The 22073-nt window shown below is 38.6% G+C and overlaps 2 protein-coding genes across 3 annotated transcripts in view; one reads left to right on the top strand and one right to left on the bottom strand.

The window, feature by feature from the left end:
• The window catches only part of PAICS (phosphoribosylaminoimidazole carboxylase and phosphoribosylaminoimidazolesuccinocarboxamide synthase), a 41435-nt gene extending 37528 nt beyond the window's left edge, over positions 1 to 3907 (bottom strand). Inside the window, exon 1 of the mRNA XM_074904861.1 lies at positions 3434 to 3907. Coding sequence (XP_074760962.1) covers positions 3434 to 3821 — 388 coding nt within the window. The 5' untranslated portion in view covers positions 3822 to 3907. The remainder of the gene's footprint in view (positions 1 to 3433) is intronic.
• PPAT (phosphoribosyl pyrophosphate amidotransferase) overlaps positions 1 to 21653 on the top strand; it is a 49260-nt gene extending 27607 nt beyond the window's left edge. Inside the window, exons 1-11 of one of the 2 annotated variants that reach the window (XM_074904863.1) lie at positions 4323 to 4362; positions 6186 to 6252; positions 9724 to 9930; positions 11301 to 11413; positions 11533 to 11678; positions 12898 to 12970; positions 14809 to 14960; positions 16186 to 16313; positions 16579 to 16800; positions 17541 to 17661; positions 19098 to 21653. In XM_074904863.1, coding sequence (XP_074760964.1) covers positions 9727 to 9930; positions 11301 to 11413; positions 11533 to 11678; positions 12898 to 12970; positions 14809 to 14960; positions 16186 to 16313; positions 16579 to 16800; positions 17541 to 17661; positions 19098 to 19273 — 1335 coding nt within the window. In that variant the 5' untranslated portion in view covers positions 4323 to 4362; positions 6186 to 6252; positions 9724 to 9726 and the 3' untranslated portion in view covers positions 19274 to 21653. Of the gene's footprint in view, positions 1 to 4322; positions 4363 to 6185; positions 6253 to 9723; positions 9931 to 11300; positions 11414 to 11532; positions 11679 to 12897; positions 12971 to 14808; positions 14961 to 16185; positions 16314 to 16578; positions 16801 to 17540; positions 17662 to 19097 lie in introns of those variants that run through there. The other variant, XM_074904862.1, reaches the window with a different exon arrangement.
• Positions 21654 to 22073: the final 420 nt, after the last annotated feature.

Genomic DNA, 22073 nt, shown 5'->3' with positions numbered 1-22073 from the left:
GGGGGGGGGAAGCATCTGATGAGTAAAAAAGTCACAGTAAGAATATTGCACACATTAAAAAAAAAAAAAAGTATATAAAATACTTGTCAATAACATGTTTAACGTTACAGTCCAGACATTGAAAAACTGTATGAGTGGCATTTTGAAGTCCCCATTTCTGAAAGGTCTTTTTACACTTCTAGTAGTTGTCTGAGTTTTATACATATGATAATATTCTCATTGCTGATGCACTTCTGCTCAGACTTAATTTTTCTGCATTTGCTGTGGTGAAGGGCAAAGAAAGTGGCCAGTGCGTTAATATTTAAACACAGAATAAAATATAAAAGAGCATAAGTGACTTAACATGAACTACTAGGTTTACTTTTGCAAATCAAGGACTCAGTTTATTGATACTTGATTTATTTTGAAGCAATCAAAACTAGTTAACAAAATGGGAAGGTCATTCATTTTAAACTAATGAATGACACCATTTTTCATAGAGCACCATCAGTCACTACATGGATTTTCTTGGTTGTTGATTGCTGGGATAATACAGAAATTAAATTTTAAGAGAAGTGAACATATTGAGTTGTATCTTTTTTAGTGATTATTTAAGCTATGGCTCTGTGTTTGCCTCTGAAGACATGTAATTCGGGAGAACAACATGAACACCACTGGCTGGCAGTGCTGTATGTGCTTATGCAAAAAGTGTCATCTTTCCATGAACAAACTGGGAATTTGTGTGTGTGTTGCTACCAAGTTTGTCCGGAGACACCTCTCTCTTAGATTTGATTGTGATTTTCAGTAGTAACTTCTTCAATTTCACTTTCAGAAGAAAACTGATTTTAAAAGATATGAAAAAACAAACTCAGGGAAACACTTATAGAAATACCATCCATTCCCATAAAAGGAGTCTCTCTCTCTTCCTTTCCCTTCCCCTTCCCAACAGTCTCCTAGTGGTTGAGATAATCAAGCAAATTAAACACAAAGACCTGCTTTGTAGCTTTACAGTAAAGATGGGTATGAATATTTAGAATGAGGCTAAGCAGAATGGTAAAAATACAGTAATTTTGGGGGGAGCATGCCCTGTCCCTTGTCATGCTTTTTAAACAGAATAGTATAGCTACTAGGTTCTTCAAATAAAGATGCGCATGGTGGACAGTATTATTTGGCATAGGTTTTAGTTTGTTGATAGCATTTTGTTCTTGCTACTCAAGTCACAAGCCTAGATAGACGTCCTTGGTTTCTCCAGCTCTGTCAAATTAAGGCTCCTCAGCCTCCTTTTAAAGAGGGAAGGGACCATTTTCCTGTCCTCTCCTGTAACACTTAGTGGTTGAAAGGGAGAAGCCCAGGAGGGGACCTGCCGGGATGCAAATGTACTTTGGTCAGTTTACCTTAAGGGGTGCGATACCCACATTAAAGCAGTCCCCTTCCTCCCGCAGGCTGCGGGGGACCAGGCAGGTTGGCTGCTGGGGCAGCAGGCTGCCTTGGCCTGGACGGGGAATTGCATGTCCTTCTGTTGGAGCCGCACTGTCAGGTCTGCCCCCACAGAACTCGTGAGCATCAGCTGCAGCCCCACAGGTGCCATAGTAGCCTACAAGTGCCCTCCGAAGTGCTGTGCTGGGCAGACACTGCAACTCTGACTGCAGTGGGGAAAGGACTGTGCCTCCAGTGCGGCAGCTTGACATGTATTCTTAAATGAAGACGATATTCTCACAGCTGCTCTCTCTGCCCTCTGTTAGGGATGTATGCATTCTGCATAGCTGCGGGACACATTTCTATCTTACTCTGTTTTCTCTGTGGCTGAATTAAGGTTGTGAAAATCCTTGCATTTAAATTCTTACCATTAGCGTTACATTATTACAGCTAGTTGCATTTAATTTTTCTTTATCCATAAAACTCAATTGTTTTTGTTTTTAAAGGAGTAACAGAAATGTTTGTGCATTTAAGAGATATATTTAATTATATCACCTTTAAAACCAGGCTGTCCTAATGCTTCAAAATGAGGTGTGACTCACCCTGGGGTAATTTTTTTTAATATATATTCTAGTTTGGGATTCACGACTGAAATTAACCTTTTCTGATTTAAACTTGCTGGAGGTCTAAGGCAAACGAGAATTAAGATTAACAGTTGGAGCAAACTACATCAAAACACCGAGGATAATCTAAGGGCAGACACTATCTTAGTTTCATGTAGTCCTCAGAAGTGTAACAGCTTGTATTAGCCTCAGTTCTGCAAGTTTAAAAATAAAAATGGATTGCAATACACAGTGCAGAGAGCACATGTTAAAATATTACAAAATTGCCATTTTAACTTAAAGTGACTGTGAGAGATTAGAGACTTTCTGCTAGTGATGACAATTTAAGGTCAAGCTTTTCATTAAGGTAAACAATGACAAGAAAAATGGCAATTTCTCTTCCTCAGACCTGTAAAACAGCATTGTAGAGAGAGATGTGCAAGGGTACAAGGGCAAACTAGATGTCCAGCCCCTTTCTGTGCCTTTGGCAATCTCCTGATACTAATGTTTTTTATTTTCTTAAAAGATTCACAATCTTAATTACTGTAGATTGCCACATACTGTGGGAACAAATGGCTAAGCTTTTCATTTCTCTTTTTAGCCATCTTATTTTGGTACTTATAACTATTATTGGGGCTTATGCTTCAGTGACATTTAGGATGTGACAAGGAGATTTGAGTGATGTCAAATAGCAGATTGACCCTAATGAAATGTTAAGCACAGCTTAAATGCATATGTAGAAAGGGTTGAATAAAACAAGAGATGCAGTTAATTTGGTGAAAAAAACCTTCAGAATAAAAGCAGTTGTATTCTTTTGGTTTGCCTCAGAATAGTCTGATAAACATGAGTTTTACTTATTACATTACAATTTTAACGAGAACTTACTAAACATCCCCCTGTTTCTCAAATATTTAAGTTGAATTGCTTACAAAATAATTCACCTTTAGTCGCCATACGTAAATTTTCAGTTACAGAGAAATAAGACTAAAAATCCTAAATTTCACTTGTATCACAAATAATGAATTTTCTAAAATCACGACAGTTTCAACCTTTACTTTTAGAGTTTGCATTTGAATTGGAGCTCCACAAAACCTTCTTTGAAAGTACTGCAAATGAATGTCAAAGGGAAAGAAAACAGCTTTTCTTAATCTAACATTTCAACCCTGTGCAGGAGCCTTGACACCAGCGAGTGCTCACCGAGGCTGCAATACAAGCAGTTAGCATAATTTTGCTAGAATTACGCTGTATTTACAGACTTCGACACTGGTGGGTGCTAACATTTTATTCCCCTGCGCGAGGAGTGCATCAAGTCAGTTCTAACAGTGCTGCTGGGGCTGTGCAACCTCCGCTTTGGCTCGAGCAAACTCAGGCTTCGGGTTTGTTCCCTTTGGTTTTTAAGCGAAGAGAGAAAAATAGAAGCAAAAACAGTTTTTTACCTTGCGTGCTCTCTGTTGTGGGGCTTGTGTTCAGCTGCGTCTCAGTCGCAGAACACCTGCCGTTTTCTTCTGCTGCTAATTGTGTGACAGGTTCATATCGCAATATGGCATCCAGATCATGGAAAAACTTCATGGTTTTAGTGACATCCCCAGAGTTGTGGGCATATTTAACCGTTCTGTATTCATACTTCAGATTTTTATACTTTGCACGGCACTGTTTCCAATCCCTGCAAACTCCTAACTCCTGCAACCTTTTAGCAATGTAGATAAATATTCCTTTATTCCTCAGGGTGCCGTGGAGTTGCTTTCTGATATTTTTTTCTGACCAGACGCTTAACAAGGCTTTAACCTCCTCCTCAGTCCAATGCTTCCCTGCTCCACTCTCCATGTTGAAAGTGACCTGGAAATGATTCACTATTTCTAGCCAAGATTTTGTTTCCTAGGAAACCAGACGGCTGGTTGTCAGTAAGCTCCGCCGAGATGAAAGGATCTAGTTTTACTGGCTCAAGCTGCCTGAGGGGAGTAACTTGAGAAACTGCCAAATAAGCAGGCTCGGTATTAGAGGCCGGCGAATAAAGCAGCTCGGGCGGGAGCGGGGCCGGGGGGCTCGGCGGGGAGGCCGCGCCGGGCCGGGCCGATTTAACCCTTCTCGGGGAAAAGGGCTTCGCTACGAGCACGGTGGTGTAACGAAAGAGAAGAGAGAGTCACGCTGGCGTGATCCTTTAAAAAACACCCAACACGAACACGCCGCCGTCCCTCACTCTTGCCTGCCCTTCGCTGGGTGGGCACGGCGGCAGCCTCGGTCTGCCGTGGGGCTGGCGGGCCGTGGGGCTGGCGGCCGTGGGGCTGGGCCTGCCAAACGGGCCGCGGGTTTGCAGTAGGTGACGTGACAGCTGCCTGGACAGGATCATCCTGCTTTACATTCGCTTGTCCGTGTTGTACTTGGTTTTGAATTGGTGGCCATTTATACACATTTGTAACTCTAATTGTCATTGGTTATTAGTGATGTTTAATGAAAAGCTTGCATACTTAAAAATCTCACTAGCTGGATAATTTTGGATAAGCTTTGTGGCAATGAAACTGAGCTTCCTTTTCTTTCATTAGTGCTACGTGAAAGATGTCATCCAACGACTTGCAGAGGCCTTTCCTTCAGGATGTTTGCTTCCCTCTTTCCCGCTATTGATTTTGTTGATGTTTAAAGGGACAGTGTCAGTATTTAAATGGAAATTGTAATGTTAACATTTGAATTTCAAGTTGCTGAATGCAGTATGGATCAGCCCTTATGTTTTACCACCAGGCTTTGTGTTTATAGATGGGACATGTTCCTGAGTTAAATTAAATGCATTTAAGAACGTCCTCATCCCTGATTTTTCTCTTTAAGATCTGGGTCAGTCACGGGGTAAATTTGTTCAGGTATGCGTAAAGTTTGTTTTGGACGGTTTTCAGTAAACAAATGTTCTTTAGAATTTTGCTTTACGTGCAACTGGGATTAGTGATCAATAAAGGGATTTTAGGAACTGGAGAAAATTTGTAATGAGCATGGTCAGTTGTAAATTAGAATCCACTCTGTAGATTATTTTTTTTGGCCACATTTTATTCTTGCTTATACTAAATAATTCCAGTTACTTCAGTTGAGTAAAATCAGTCTAAATCATCTTAGCATCTTCATCTAATAGTCTAAAAATATACTGTTTCCTTTTTTAAGAAAAACAGTTTTGCTTTTCAGTCATTATTATATGCGAGAGCGTAACAGGAGTTTACCAGTCCACCAGAGTCCCTGTGAGCGTTACAGGCGTGGTGGGTGTATGGCAGCGGTTTTGTCAGAGGTAACTCAGCCTTATTTCAGGAAGCTTTTAAAGGAAGATGAAGCAGCCTGCAGTGTTACCCACGAAAAGTCTGCAAAAAGTCTTCAAAACCCACGTTTTTAGTGGATCGGGGCAGAATCCCAAAGCCCGTGCAGCAGAGCAGCCCGGGGAGCCTGCCCGCACTGTGGTGCCTGCTGGGGGGCTGGCCCTGCGCCCCCCAGGACCCGGCTGGGGAGAACGGGGAGCAGGCCAGGGGAAACTCTCCCGTCAGGTGATACAGCTCTTCTGTTCAACAGAGCACAGCCAGCTGCTAGAGTAGTATTGCCATTTGCAGTGAGGCTGTATGCCGGACTTGTTTTGCCTGAGTTCAGAAGCTGTGATGCCTGATATTAGTTTTATGTGCTCAAACGCTTTATCAGAGGGTCCATAGACCTTTTAGAGGTGACTGCTTAAGTGCAAGAACGCAAAAGCTTCTGCGTAGGTGATCAGAGGAAGAGACAATGGACAATGCATTCCCTTAGGAAAAAAATCAGTTTCTTAGCACTCGTCCCCAAACCAAAGCAGAAATAGAATAGTGCTGTAGAGCCTACTACTACAGCCTAGACTATCACTGCAAAGTGGCTTTTCAGATTAAGCATCTGCTGTTATTTTATGCCCACACTGAAATAGGACTGCAGTAAGAGCCTGAGCCAGTGCTTATTAGTGGAAAGATTCCCACTGAATTCAGTGGGCTTAAGCACAAACCTTATGTGACTGTTTTGAAATAAAGCATAACATGGGCAAGAAACCAGTTTTGATTACAAGCCTGTAAAATAAACCAACAAATAAGCCTACTTTAAAATTTCATGGTGTAAAGAACTGATGAAAAACCACCAATCCATTGTATGTTAAAGCATTTAATATTCTAAGAATTTCAGTGCTTTATGTTAATCATATTTTGTCCATAGGGGCCAGGAGAGTGCTGGAATTGTGACAAGTGATGGAGAGTCATCCCAGGCATTCAAAGTGCACAAGGTAAAATGTATGTTTTGCAGATGCCTAGCTGAGATGCATGAAAGTTTGTTTCAGCTAGGAAACAAAATAATTAGAGGGAAAGTAACATGTTTTGATGGACTGTTTGGTTTTGTCAAGGACAAGATCTAATTCTGTTACTTGTGCAATTTCTGTCATAAGTGCCTGTTTAAACAAATATGCCAGTGTTACCCTGTTGGATGTATCCGTATGCACAGTGCCAGACCCACAGAAGTATCCAGATCAGGCTACTGATGTTACAAAAACTACTTACCAAAATCACCCCACAGCTAAGGTGTTAACTCTGGAGCACCTATGCAACCTGAGATCAGGAGAAAAGAAATGCCATTACAGGCTGTGCACAAGCAAATGGATGACTAATTCTTGCTTAGTGAGACTTAAGGAAGTGGCAGCTACTTTACCCATAGGTAAAAATAAACAGAATAAAAGTCTGAATGGAGGCCTGAGAAGGTCACACAGTCTTTCTTGAGCTAAGAGAGTCCCAGGGGATGTTAAAAGACATAAAATGGCCATAGCCTCGAAAGTATTATGCCAAGAAAATACCTACATGTTCTGGTGATATTTCTCTCATCTTGTATTGAATAGTGATCAGGAAAAAAGTCATCATCAGCCTATTCCATCCTGGAAGAGCAGAGAAATAAAGAAGAGCAGGCAGGAAAGAAATAAGGAAGAGCGGGAGATAAAACTACATTAGCAAAATAACCATGGGACAATTCTTTATGCGTGCTTGCTGACCACAATCACAGAGCAGTTTGTCTTCATGTTCAGAGGTCTCTGAGGAAGATTAATTAAGCTGTTCAAATGAGTCAAAAAATAAGAACTGCTTTGCTGCAGCAGCATGTATATCTATGCATGACTGCTCAATGTCTCACACAAGATCTCATCTCATCAAGCATCATGTTTGTCACCTCTTCAGGCATTTCCCCCCTCCTATCTGTTACTTACAGCCTGATTCACACACACATACACACACTTTTAAATGCAGCTTTTCTCAACTTCATCACCATGTTATCTGTTCTTCATTCCTGCTCCTGCTTGGGTTTCAGCTTTCCTTAAGATTTACAGGAATTCCAGCATCCTTTAAAGTGGGATGCTGTATATATCCTGTAGTAAAAAGAATTTCCCAGAATGAACTTCCAGCAGGTGATATCATAATTTGTAGCGCTTCCATGTTACTGAGCTCAATACTTAGCTGTCATGCTAAGAATTTAATTGACTATCTCATCATACTGGCTTTGATATTTGAAGAGTTGCAGAGCATGTGATGGTTTCTTTTATCCTTGAAATTAATTTCAGAGCTACAGCACTTTCAAAATCTGTAAGAACCACAGTGTAATAGCGAGCCTGTGGATTACAATTTATATGACTTGTTTAATTCTGGAAGTGGTACTAATGTAACAAACTTAAAATATACTGGTGAAAATATATTTAGGACTCTGACTTGTAAACTAGCCCATAAACATGTCAGAAGCTAAGATGCTACTGCATCCATTTGTCCTCCAAACTCTGGTTGACTCTTCTTCGTAGCAGAGACAACAGGATGGAAAAGGTGTCTGCTTCTCACTGCATCTCACTGCATTGATGTACTACCCAATGCTTCCATGCAAACTCACCTTTGCCAACAGTTGAAGGCAATACATACATTACAGTATGAACTGGAACACCTAAGGCATGGGTATGTGTTCCTGCCTGATTGTTGCCAGCCTTTGACCACATATTAATAGCCCTTGACAAAGGCTATTAGTCCTTTGTTTTAAACTCTCCCAGAAAGACTCGTCCATATTTGTATGTCAGAAGCTTTCAGCTAGATTTGTATAACAAAACATTACTGTTGTAGTTCTATTAGCTCAGGATGTGGAAAAACTTAAATCTCTTGTATAGGTATAGCAATGTCAGTAGAAGAAAGACTTTGTCTGAATGTTTTACACTTGGATATGCAGAAAAATATATTAAAGTAGCTATTCATCAGACCATTATCATGTTCTGGCATGTACCAGGCCTTGCATAATACAGACATAAGATTGTCTTCATTGGGAACTTTTTATAGTGGGTGTAATTCACATTTGCCATCCCACACCATTGCAATCTAAATCAGAGGAAACTGCAATTAAAGATTATGTACTTGTCTAACCAAATCTGGTTTAAAATTACATCACTTGTTTAAGCTATTGCAATGCTTAACACGGCCACATCCATGAGTACTGGACCTGTGAACTGGCAGATCTCCTGTTAGGATAAAGTTGGTCTAAGTAAAGTAAGAGTTCATGGTTGCATTTCTGTACATATAGGATCACATGACATAGACTCTAGACCGCCTTTATGTCATCTGTGAGACAACAGATGATAATTGATCTGGCATAAAGTTTGCTGAACAATTAAAGCAAACATATCAGTTTGTCAGTCTGAGGCAATGATTTTTGAATGTGATAGTTAAGTATTCTAAAACCACGTGTGCAACCACAGCCTCTTGGTATTCTGACTATAGCAGTCACAGCAGAAAATACCCTGAAGCTGAGCTTTCTTTAAGCTTTTCTGATTGTGCTCTGAAAACAGTTCAACCAATTTTCATCCTTCCTGTTGCAGCCCACTCTCTTGTACCTACAGCACAGGTTATGAACCGTTCACAGCTTCAGAGCTCTCCTGCGTATCTTTGAAAGTGCTAAGGAGTGTTATCATGTGTGTTAATTGTGTATATCACAATTACCATGTGCAATAGGGAAACTGAGTATAGAAGGATGTAAATATTTTCCACAGGCAGCGGCAGAAGCAGGAGTCTGTAGGAGGGCCTGGAATCCAGTCTTAATTTCTACTCTGTGCAGTGTTTTCAGACTATTCTTGCTGCTAAATTTTCTCTACATAGTGCTTATTGCTAAAAGATCCTGACAGCTGACTAAAAAGTTTTGATGCATTTCTGCTTTAGATAGAAGGCAGATTGGCTGTATGAAAAGTTTGTTTTAAGTAAACAATAAAACCTCTTGAAAAAAACTTTGCTTCTGTCATTGGCCAGAATGACAGTAGAATCTAATAAACATTATCATGGACCCAGTATAAAAGTAAATCCAATATACTGCTAACTTGTAAAAGGTATTCTCTACATAGAATTCCCTTCTCACAATTTTTCCTTTATCTGTCTTCTGGCAGTATTTTTCCTGATGCTTTTAAGCAACATAACAGTTTGGTAGTGTCTCTCAGAAGATGTATTTTTAGTCAGGGAATAGATTGTTCTATGAAAATCCTCAGCACAGAAATGTATATATTGCTTTATTTTAGAAAAAGAGTAATGGGATCTGATATATCACCATGACATCTACTCAGCTTCTTCCCATGTCTTTAAGGTTATTTGCCTTTCTCTTAAAGTTGCCTGCATTAATACTGTACCAAAACCAAACATGAAAAATGAGGAAATTGCCAGGAAAACAAAAACAAACAGAACTTTTTCTTTTTCTCCCAAAGGGAATGGGTCTTATAAATCATGTCTTCAATGCAGACAGCCTGAAGAAGCTGTACGTTTCAAACCTCGGTATTGGCCACACAAGGTACTCCACCTCAGGAATTTCTGAGCTGCAGAACTGCCAGCCTTTTGTGGTAGAGACTCTTCATGGGAAGATCGCTGTGGCACACAATGGGGAGCTAACAAATGCTGTACGACTCAGGAGAAAGGTTAGTATCTCCTTTGGGAGGCTCTGGCATCGTTTCTGAGTATGAGGCATCAATGAGCAGTAAGTTTGTCCTGACTTTTCCTTAATATCAAACTGCTTGGGGTAGTGAAAGAGCCCTATAATCAAAATAGATCATTTGGGGAGAAAAAAGTCTTGGGGAGGGGAGGCATTTGTAACTGTCACAAGATAATTCATGAATGAATTAGACTGATGGTTACGTTCCTACTGATTGAGTGAGAAAACTAGCTCAGCCACAAAAAAAGGTGGCTTTGCTTGCAACTTCACTCCTTTTTGGTGGCTGATAGAAGGAGCAAATGATATGCTTTGAGTTAGGAGAGTCATAATAAGGTGAGGTAATTTTAATATGAAATGTCTGGTATGGAATATTGTATTTTTATTTGGAATATTTGTATTTCTGTCTTGCAAAATTAATCATGACCACTGTCAGGACATACACCAACAAATGCCAGATTTTATAGTGTTTGTCTAGAAGGATGTGTGTGAAAGAACCAAATTAAAATTTAGCAGATGATTCATTGTGAAATCTCTTCTATGATATGTTCCATTCAAAAATGAGAGGACATACTCTTTCATTGAAGCAAGGCAAATGTATGGCATGCCCAAAAGAACATAGCCTTCTTTAATCAGAGCCACAAGTGTATGAATGGATGGGGGAAAAAAACAGTGGTGAGGAAATGTAGATGGAGAGTGAAGAATCAGAGTTACATGAGATGTAAAATGATTTCTAAAGATAAAAATTAGGTACTGTAATTCATACAGCACTGAATGGGTTGTAGTAGTTGGCTAGATACACTGCAGATTCTCTTCTCCATTAGAAGCATAAATATGCCAAGACAGAACAATTTGACTGACCAGATCTAGAAAACTTTAAATTGTGGGATTTCAGTTTTTTAATCCCACTCTGTTTCTCTTCACATCTCTTTTTTTTTGGTTGTTGTTGCTTTATGCGCAGACCACCATTCTGCCTTGATACCTCTTTCTGTAACTGCTATAGGTAATTTCATATTTTACTTCTCTTCACAGAACAAGCAGAAGCACAAAGCTGATTAAATGGCCCAGTCATGAATATATGTCCTTAATATTGGTGGTATTAATTTTGCTTGCACATGGAGCAAAGAAATGAGATGCAAAGGGAGAAATGTGGTACCAGGCATAGATGATTGTACCAGCTCTTTTTACATATTTGGTTTGTTGGAAGAAATCTGACGTTATTATGATCTGATCCCCTGAAGCACTGATGTTTTAAAACATCTGTTCACTGCACAAAGGTGGTGTTAGGTTAAAATCCAAGCAGGGCTATGTGGGATTTTTTTTTAATGTTGGTAACACTTTTGTTTTGTGTCTTAAAAGCTTATGCGACATGGTGTAGGACTGTCGACCAGTTCTGACAGTGAACTGATCACCCAGCTGCTGGCTTTCACACCTCCTCTAGAAAATGATGATACAGCCGACTGGGTAGCAAGGTGAGGAGGATGGGTTTCAGAATCAAAACCCGCAATCTAATCTCAGCAAGATATACAGCTGTAAATTCACACAGCTGTTTGTGTGACACACAATTATGTTCACCTATGTCTCGTTTCAGAATAAAAAATTTAATGAATGAAACTCCAACTTCATATTCATTGCTAATTATGCATAAAGACATAATCTATGCAGTACGTGATCCGTACGGGAATCGCCCACTCTGCATTGGTCGCCTTATTCCAGTAGGGGACATGAATGGAAAAGGTAAACCATACATATATATTCATATACATATATATATATATATATATATATTGTTTGTGCCTGAAATCACTGATTAATTCAAGCTGCACTTAACAAGGTGTAAGTAGGAATATGTGATGCAAAAGTCAGTTTTGAAAATTCAAACGACAATACTAGAAAGGAAAAAATTATTTCTAGGAAATCTGCAAACAACTTTTTGACTCCCAGCAAAAGACAATCCTAGTTGCCTGATGGCAGTGTCAGAAGTAGGCAGCCCAACTGTAATAGAATATTCTGTGCAAATTTAATTTGACATCTCATCACCTAAACAGGAAAGCAGGGATGAACAGAAGGGTTGAGGTTGGAAGGGACCTCTGGAGGTCATCTGATCCAAACCTCCTGCTCAGGCAGGGCCACCTAGAGCTAGTTGGTCCGGACTATGTCCAGTCCAGAAACAAGTCTTGTTTCTTCCTTTCTCCTGTACTAAGGTAGCTGAAAAGAGCTGGATTACTGGCAGTGTATTTCTAAATTCCAAGCACTCCCAGTCACATGTAGTAATGGTAATGGAACGCTATACAATCAATTTATGGAAAAAATTATTTGTGTTCCTCTTTAGCCTGAAAGTCAACATTTTCCATGAAGTGAGATTAAAATCTGTTCATTTGTACAAAAATAAAATAATTCAAAGGCAAAGTAATAAATGCTTCTGTATCTTCACAAAACTTGGTAATTTTAACCACAAGAAAAATTATCAATATTATTTAAAAGCATACAACCATTCCTGCCCTATGTTACACAACTCAGTCCTTCCTGTGCCTGTCTCTGAAAACTATCAACACATTTAGCATAGGAAAAGTAAGGAGTTTCTTGTGTGAACAAAAGTAATTATGTATATCTAAAGTCAATGAACTAGAATTGGAAAAAATTGAAAGAGTGCAGAGAAAACAAAGGTAGTTACCTGAATTGTCTCTCTTCATGAACTGTGAATATGATCTGTTACTTCCACTTCTTCCTAGAACAGGTTTGTGATGTTTACATTGTTTTGGGGTTTTTTAATATACTGTTACACAAACCACGGAATGCTATACCTTTTGGTTAGAAATTGCAACAGTCTTTAATTGTTCACTTGGCAAACTAAACCATAGCAAGCCAGATACTGCAGCAGAAATGCAACTGGGGGGGTGTGGTGTGTGTAATGGTAACAAGAATTGTGGACTCCAACTGAAATCTTTCATTTCAGGAAAAGATAACAGTGAAACAGAAGGATGGGTAGTCTCTTCTGAGTCCTGTAGCTTTTTGTCTATCGGTGCAGAGTAAGTGCCCTGATTCTCATTTTATCTGAACGCTCTCCTCAGGCAGGGATTAAACATTAAACCTCAAATTGCCAAATATAATCTGTAACAACATGAAAGACATCAAGGATTAGTTTGTTAGGCTGTTTGAAGGTTTTTTGTTTTTTTTCAGGTTCTGTTTTTTGCCAGTTTATTTTCTTGAAAAGATTAATGTAAAACAAGAATTATGTGTTCAGAAAGTAACAGTAAAGATGACTTTGCTGTTGTAAAGTAAATGCCTCATGTTTGCTGAATTAAACTTGGTTATCCATATAACTTGTTAATTTCAGCATCATTTGTGGCAGAATTGTTGTATTGCAAAATAATTCAACTACAGAAGGGTTACATTGGTAGCTCACAGGCTGGACTAACCTGAGCTGTAGTATATGCTGTCTGACAAACCAGCCTCCTTGTCTGAAAAAAAGACGGGCACCTGAAACTTATTGCCATGTGTGCAAACACCTACCAGAGCAAAAACATGAGATGGCATTCATGTTACCTCTCTAGCTAAGATACTCTGAAAAGACAGGAGTGATATTTTCTCTGGACAAAAATAGAAGGGTTAGAGGCTCCTTGGGAGACCGCAAATTGATTTTTAGACGTTTGGAGTGTAAGCCAATTGTGAACTAGAACATAATTAAGGTAAGAAAGATGATGAGGAAGTATATTTAATTTCCTAATCGGCTATTATTAAAATGTGTATTCGGCGACCAGACTAATAAGTAAATTTGAATCCTCTTCAAATACAAAACTGTGAAAAATTGCATGAAGAACACAACTACTGAATAAAAAGAAATGTAAAGCAAAATCAGAAAGCAATGTAACTGCACTTCAGAGATCTTTTATTCCATTCTGCAGTGTTTTATTGTAGGTGTGGTGTTCTGTGTTCTGTTGCTGTAACTCCTACCCTGTCTCTGTAGGAACTATTAGCTGTTGGTAACAGGGGCTTTTTTGAGAAATTTTATTCTACAAATGGATAAGAGTAACTGTTCTCTGAAACTTCAAAATCTCTGTTAAGAGAAGCTTACCATGTAGGACCATCAGCTGAAGCCTGTGGGTTTTTAAAAAAGCAGTTCTCTAAACTTCTGCTGTAACCAGTGCTGCTGTCTTCTGACCAGTGAACAATCACAGATCTGCTAACCTATTTTGAGATTTGTATCTCCAAAATATTTCAATATTTTGGGATAGATTTAGATTGCAATTGTTAGAATAGCCACCTGAAAACTCACTAAAGGATCTAGAAAAATTTTTAATGTTTAAACATTGTAACATAATAAACCTAATACTATTCCATATTTCTTCAGATATGAGAATTGGAATGTACATTTCCAGTCAGCTTTATGTCATTCAGCACTAGCTGCTTGTCATGACTAGACAGATATTTCTCTAGATATTGGCTTGTGGGGCAGGATATTTTTTTGGCTACCATCTTTATTCTTGATTATGTTTTTTATATTGCATTATAATGTTTATTAGCATTCATAGAAAAGTCCTCTAGTATTGATCCAGGACTAAATTATTAAAATATATTTAATCTCAATTAAGCTTGTACTAGACTGAGTACTGTACATCTCAAATGCAGGAAGATTACCATAATTCTCTGTATTAATTTACAGCTTTTGGGTATTCAGACTGTTTAAGTAAAAGTCCCTTGTCTTAGTATGTTGGTCTTAAAACACTCCAGGTCAAATCCTAAAATAGAAGGAAATTGTTGTGTTGGGATGTTCAAAACCATTTCTTCCTGGCAGTTGAATTTTTGTATTTCAAAACTATCATCAAAGTTCAGGGCATTTCTAAATGCTATGTATTGCTCTTTCAAGGTACTATCGTGAGGTCCTTCCTGGAGAGATTGTGAAAATATCCAGATATGATGTCCAGACACTAGATGTGGTACCAAGACCTGAAGGAGATCCGTCAGCATTCTGTATCTTTGAATATGTTTATTTTGCAAGACCAGACAGTATTTTTGAAGGTAAGAAGATGTAATGTAAAAAGCTCCTTCCTAAATAGGGGGAGCTGTTATCCTGAAGAATAATGACTCTGGAAAGGATCTGGGATCGTAGTAGTGTACCACTGAATGTGAACTTGCAGAGCAGCATTGGGATAGAATGGGTTGGCACAGTTCTTCAGGAGATAAAACTCATCATGGGGACCATGTAACATCACCTTCCTGTTCCTGGCTATGCATATGGCCTCAGTCAAGCTGTGTAGTCCTGTGGAAGGGATGAAAAGAGCCACAAACATGATTAAGGTAGAGGAAATATTGCTTGAAAGTGAGACACTTAAGAAAGGAACTTTACTGGTTCTTGGAAAACCTTTTAAAAATTAGACTTATGAAATAGGGTCTGCAAAACAAGTTTATTCTGGCTTTTTTTTTTTTCAAGAAAGGGTTATTTCAGAAAGATGCTTTTAATATAACTTGTAATTCTATGCATTATCTAAGTACTTGGGGTTGTCAGTTTAATGCTTTTATTATTAATTCAGTAGAAGCCCTCAAAATTTGTCTCGGTGACAAAGTATTAGCCAGGACTATCATACCTAACAAACAGGCTCTTCTTTGCTTTCTACGGCCGTGCCATTTGTTGATCCCATACAGTTCCCTACCCTTAATAAAGCCAGTTTCACCCCACATGCCTTTTTTTTCCCTGATCCTCTTACCCTTCAATATTCTCAATTCCTATCACCTCTTCACAATACCTCCAGTTCTCTCCCATGTTGCAAATTTTTTAGGACCTTTAAAAGCTTCTGACATCTCTTATCCCCTTGCTAAATTTGGGGTGAATGTTGCCAACTGAATCAATGTTAATGACTGGGCAGAGGCAGACATCAGGATTGCACAAACATTGTCTGCTAGAGAAACCAGCCTAAAAATAGAATATGTGCACAGGCATAGAACAGGCTGACATAATTTCTACTTCTTTCCTCCTGTAAATAGATCTTGTAACATCCACAAGATCTTTAGTTACCCGATTAGGGCAAACTGGGTTTTAATTCTCTGTGTCGTGATATGAATGTGACTGTTAGAATATGCCATTATGGAAGGAATCAAAGAATGACCTTATGTGAGTGCTGCTTATTAGCTCTGGAGCTTTTCTCACTGACTTCTGTGCCTCCAACGTGCCACAGAAATTTGTACATCAAACTGAGAGGAAATCAGCATTATTCATACCAGGAAAAACACTTCTTGCTGTTCTTAGGTCAGATGGTGTATTCAGTCAGGAGAAGATGCGGGCAGCAGCTTGCTATTGAAGCACCCGTGGAAGCAGACCTGGTCAGCACTGTTCCAGAGTCTGCAACCCCAGCAGCTCTTGGTTATGCTCAAAAGGTATATGTTAACTTGCCTTTTCTTTTTTCCCAAGCATATTTACACATATCTGGTTTTGCAATGGAGTGTAATGGTATGGGTCAGTTTTGTGTTGATAAAGCTTTCTATCCTGAGTACACCAGGTACTCCTATTCAGTCATCTGCACTTGTTTTTTCTGGTTTTTGGTTACTGTGAAGTCATATTAAGTTTTAAGGTTGCTTTATAAAAACAATAACAGAAGAACTAGTTCTTTAGATATTAATTCTGTTTGTCTCCTGTTTACAGTGTGGACTACCATATGTTGAAGTACTCTGTAAAAACCGATATGTAGGAAGAACATTTATCCAGCCAAATATGAGGTTACGACAACTTGGTGTTGCAAAAAAGTTTGGCGTTCTGTCTGATAATTTTAAAGGCAAGAGAGTTGTTATCATTGATGATTCAATTGTGAGGGGCAATACCATTTCACCCATAATAAAACTACTGAGAGAATCAGGAGCCAAAGAGGTAAGATAATTTCCAGTCAGTACAATACAGATGTAAATAGAAGATTGATGCACAGGGTTTTGCCTTCATTTGTGCTATAAGTTGTTTGCTTATTTAAAAGGACAAGTGTGCAAAAAAACAATGGCTAGTGCATGTTTATTGTGAAGATAGGTGAAGAAGTTTCTTTTGTATGACTGATCTTTGGGTGGTTAAGAAGGGAACAGGTCTTCGTTTACAAAGCACAACCTGGCAAATAGAGAATGGAAAACAAATTAGTTAAGGTCAAAAAATCAAGCATTGTTGTGGTATTCTGACATATGTGTGACTTGTGGTACTTCATTAAGTACAACCACATACTGCAGTAAATACCATGTGCCTTAAGTCACTAGAGAACAATTTTTTTAATTGATTAAGATTTTTTTAATTAAAACGGAGTGTGCATATCTGTCACTGGAGCAAAGATGTTCTAATTAATATTTGACTTTGTAAACTGAAACATGTGCATCAAGGATTGAACACAAAATCAGGATGGAACCTTTTAGTAATAACATTAGGAAATACTGTAAAGAAAACTGTCTTTCTCCTGCTGTGTTGGTGTCTGAAAAAAAACTTTATCTTACTTCTAACCCTTCCATGACTTCTGTGCAGTGATGTGTTCTGTTCTTCATGATTATTTGGCAGAACTGGGACTTTGCTATTGTGTTATGATCTGCTGACCTTCACCTTATAGCAGTCTGTTTTGAAACTGTATTTTTATTCAGGTGCACATCCGTGTGGCTTCACCTCCCATAAGATTTCCTTGTTACATGGGAATAAACATTCCAACAAAAGAAGAACTCATTGCCAACAGACCTGAATTTCATGATCTTGCAAACTATATAGGTAAATGCTACTCTTTTTCTTAAATATTTTTTTTTTAGAGTTTTCACCTGTAGGTATTTTATTGTCTACATCAAAATAAAGCACAACACATCAAGGCAACAGTGGCAAAACTGACTGAAAAATCATAAGGGTGATACGCTGAATCTCTGCATTTTCAGTACCCTATGGATCAAACCAATTTAGCTACACACCTTTTTTTAATACAGTTAATTAGATTTCTCCAAACAATAGAAAGCATTAGAATAATTTGATGATCATAAGTTACAAATAAGGTGTGACAACACAGCTTTCCAATACTTAGAGCTCCTTCAGGGAAAGTCTTTACAACAAGGAGCTACTGCAGGCAAAATACCAGGAAGAAAATATATGGTGAAAATCTGTCCTGTAATGAAAAGCTAATGTAGTTTCATTTCCATATCACATCATGAGATATTCATAAAACTATGTTCAAAATTTGTAAACACCCACTGATTTTTCTACAGACTTACATAAATAATTTCAACTGCATTATATATTTCATTTTGAAAGAAATGACATTTGAAACTAATCAAAGAATGTTAAAATACATTCTCAGATCTCTAGAATGAGTCATGATTGCAGTAGTACAAAAGAAGAACCAACAGCTTATGTTGCTTATGATGTGGTAAATAACGTGCTCTTCACCAGGATATCAACAACGGAAGTCATGTGAAGGCTTGTGAGTGAGGAGATCTACTATATATGGCCTATTGTGCTGAAAAATGTTTTTAAAAATGGTTTAAGAAAATAGCTGTGGTTGCAGTTAGAAAACTGTAAACTCGGATTTCCTGTGTTAAATACTTGCTCTCACTAATATTGCAATGAATTCTTTTCCCCAAAATTATTGTGAAGGCATGGTGAAACATTTCAGGTTCATAGGATCTCATTTTTATTATTCACAAAATGAGTGCAAATGATAGAAAACTAACGATGTGAAAAGGCTATCAAACTTTCCTACTGCTAGAACATTTGCATGAACTGCATACCGAATTTTTTTTCACATGATGGTCTTCCCCCGCTTCAAGTCCCAGTAAGGGTTTGTAGTCCTAGGTGCACAGTTTGGGATGCACCAGCCATGCCCACATCTGCCTCCAGACCCGAACTACAGGGTGGCTCTGGGAAACTACAGGGAGTTTAGGGAGTTGTAATATGCACTCTGGACTTTGTTTCTATTTTTGCAGTATGTGTGACGTATTTGTTCCCGACTCAGAACCTTCTGTCTAGATTTACTGAAACCTAGTCTGCTCCCTGCACAAAGAATTTGAGAAGGGCAAGGCTTATGGTCTGATAATTTTTCATATCCATTCTCTTTAGGTAAGGTGATCCACCTTCATACAATAATGTGACTGCATTTCCAAAGAGCATCGCACTTGGTACAATATTGCAGCTTTAACTGGTGAATTCTCTATTTCCTCTAGGAGCAGACAGTGTCGTTTATCTTTCTGTGGAAGGGCTGGTATCGTCCGTGCAAGAAAGCATCAAAGCAAGACAAGAGAATGAGAACAGCCTTAAAACCCAGAAGTTGCGTGTTGGAAAGATTGGTCACTGCACAGCGTGTCTCACTGGAGAGTATCCTGTAGAGCTGGAATGGTGAATTGTTAGTGGATGGACATCAGTTCATCTGTTGTTGAATGTAGCTTTTTCAAAGATGCCTTCTTGCTAATAGTCTTCTTACCTTTAGGTAATATGGAAAGCTTATTACGGCTAACTAATTACTGTTACTAAAACACACCTTTACAATAAAGACTTAAAGAAAGTCTGATGTGCTGACGAAAACAATGTAAACAGATTAAAATCATATAGTTTTGATGCACAGCTGTGCCTTCTATTTTCTCATAAAATATTGTAAAAACCAAAGGTTTTCTGATTGTGTAGCAGTCCCAGAGTTTTTTGTTTTTGTCTTGCCCTGAAATATATCCCTATTAGACCTGTTCATAAATCATGAATTATGTAGTGTAATTTCAAATTATCAAAGTCTTAATGCAAAAGTATGTGAAGTTGCCTTTTCTTCTTAGGAAAAATATCAGATTCTGAAGAATCAAGTGGTTTCCTCAGCAGTTCTTTCTTAGGCTTTTTACAAATAGAAGTATCTAACTTTTGCATATATAGCCATTATTAATTAACCCCTTTGTAACAGATTCTATGAACATAATGTCTAGTATATGATTTTAAAAAATGAAGACTCAGGGAAATGCTCAGCCAAAAGCTCTCTAGTTCTATAAGTTTAAAAAAATATTTTTTAAGTCCAGTGTAATTACATAATGTTATTTTATCAGTTGCCAATAAGATGTGGAAGGAGAAAAAATACTTGGCACTGCCATTTTTTCTGTTTTACATGTTTTCTCCAGGATAAGTCCCGACAATTTCTGAAGTCTGAGCTAATGCTCAGTGTGCTTTTTGTACGTCAACATTCAAAGTAAACTGAAAAATAAACTCATTTTTGATTTTTAACAGTAAAAATGATATATCAACTGAAGATTATAAGTTGTTTTGGGTATAGTCTTATTTTACTATATTACTGCTGTTACAATAAATGTAATGTTTTTAAAAAGAGTTCTGAAGAACCATTAGCTATTCAATGCACTGTATTTTTTAACTGGTTGCATTACATGATTACTTGTATAATGAACCACTAGCTGAAAATGGAAACGCACCTTTGAAAACTATTGCAAATTTACGCACAATTGTAAAAATATTTTGTATACCTCAGTTTTTTTCACTGAATACCACCAATTTAATTTTACATTTTCTATTTAATATTGTGTATTTTGGCCTTATAATAGTTTGTGACACTGTTAAAAAAAAAAAAAGCTTAAGAGCTTCTTCCTTCCACATAGTTGAGAATGACAGCACTGGTGATTAAACTCAAAAGGGAGCTTTCTTTTGTGGGATTTTTAGCAATTGTGCCTGATAGACAATCACAACACAAAAGTCCCAATTCAAGAGTACATGTACATACATTTAACGAGGTCATGACTGCCTCATGCACGGGAATCAAAACCTACTTGCAGTGAAGCCTACAGGAGAATCTAGATTTTCATGAGCATTGGGCTCTTACTGTGTGTTCCTCACCAAAGCCCAGATCTGCATATTGGGGGATTTATGTGGATCTCTTCTGTCTAATTAGCAAGTTTGGTTTTTTAACAGAACCATTAACAGTTCATCTGGTCAGTAAACTGAGCAAGAAAAGAGCAGGGTGGAGTACCTCTGACCATTCCCTCTTCCAGATTAACCAAGGAGTGTGAGAAAACAGAAAAACTGTCATTAATATTTTTCACCTCTTTTTTCCTGCCCTCGAAAAAAACTTTGAAAGAAGGGATAAATCGAGCTCTTACATTATATAGATACATGTGAGGAGCCCTTTCTACTTGAGATAAAAACTTAGGTGCACAGTTTAACAAGGCTGCAAGCAGAAGTCTATTGATTTGTCTGAAATTTTCAGTAGAAGATTGTAAATGGAAATTGTGCAAATAGTCTTTTAACGTGTTTTCAACAAAACGTGTTTTTGAAGTCTGGCGATAATCGCTTAAATGTAATTTGAGCATTAGGTGGCATAATTCTGATTTCAATAAAGTGAGTCCTAATGCCTTTTTTCCCCTCCATGTTATGCATGTGAAGTTACAAGGTCTGCTACTGTATGCACTGTAATTTTTAGATACACTACATGCCTAATCGTTAGTATCTGTTTTTCAAAACCTTAAGCTAAAGGGGAAAACTTTTCAAGTGTCATTTTGTTCTCCAACAACTGGATTTATGCTTCAGATTACCAGGCCTTTTATCACGCACAGCAGACACACATGCAACGAGTATAGTGACGGACAACGCTCTGGGTTTAGGTGTAGCTACTTGTGTTATTTTAATGCTTTACTGTGAAACTGTTTCTGCTGTATTATCAACGTGCAACTGTGCCATATTATCGTTTACAAAATGTGACAAAACAGTAGAAAGCTAATGTCTAACTTTCCCCATGCGTAATATTAAAAAACGGTTATGAACTGGTCTCGGTCTCTGTCCCTTCACTGCACTCGCCGGCACCACGCATCGAACGTTTCTTTATTAAAGTCGCATTGAAAGCCCCTCGAACTGGAACAAATCACTCCGTGTCTCCCACTAAACCCTCCCGATGCTGCACTCCCGATGCTGCACTCCCGATGCTGCACTCCCGATGCCCCTTCCCAGCGCCACCTGCCGACGGGGAAGCACGCTCCGGCCACCCCCGCTTGCCCGCCCGGGGCGGCCCCAGGCCCCGCCGTCGCAGCTCGGCTTAGGCGCAGGCCCGACCCACCTCACCCTCCCGGAAATGACGTATTTGTCCCGGCCCAAGGGCGGTCGCACCGGCAGGAAGGGCCGTACCACCTCCGGGGGGGAGAGGGGAGGCATAGGGGCAGAGATGA

This window comes from Athene noctua, chromosome 4, assembly GCF_965140245.1.
Source record: "Athene noctua chromosome 4, bAthNoc1.hap1.1, whole genome shotgun sequence".
NCBI lineage: Eukaryota > Metazoa > Chordata > Aves > Strigiformes > Strigidae > Athene > Athene noctua.
This window is presented reverse-complemented; position numbering and strand designations above follow the sequence as displayed.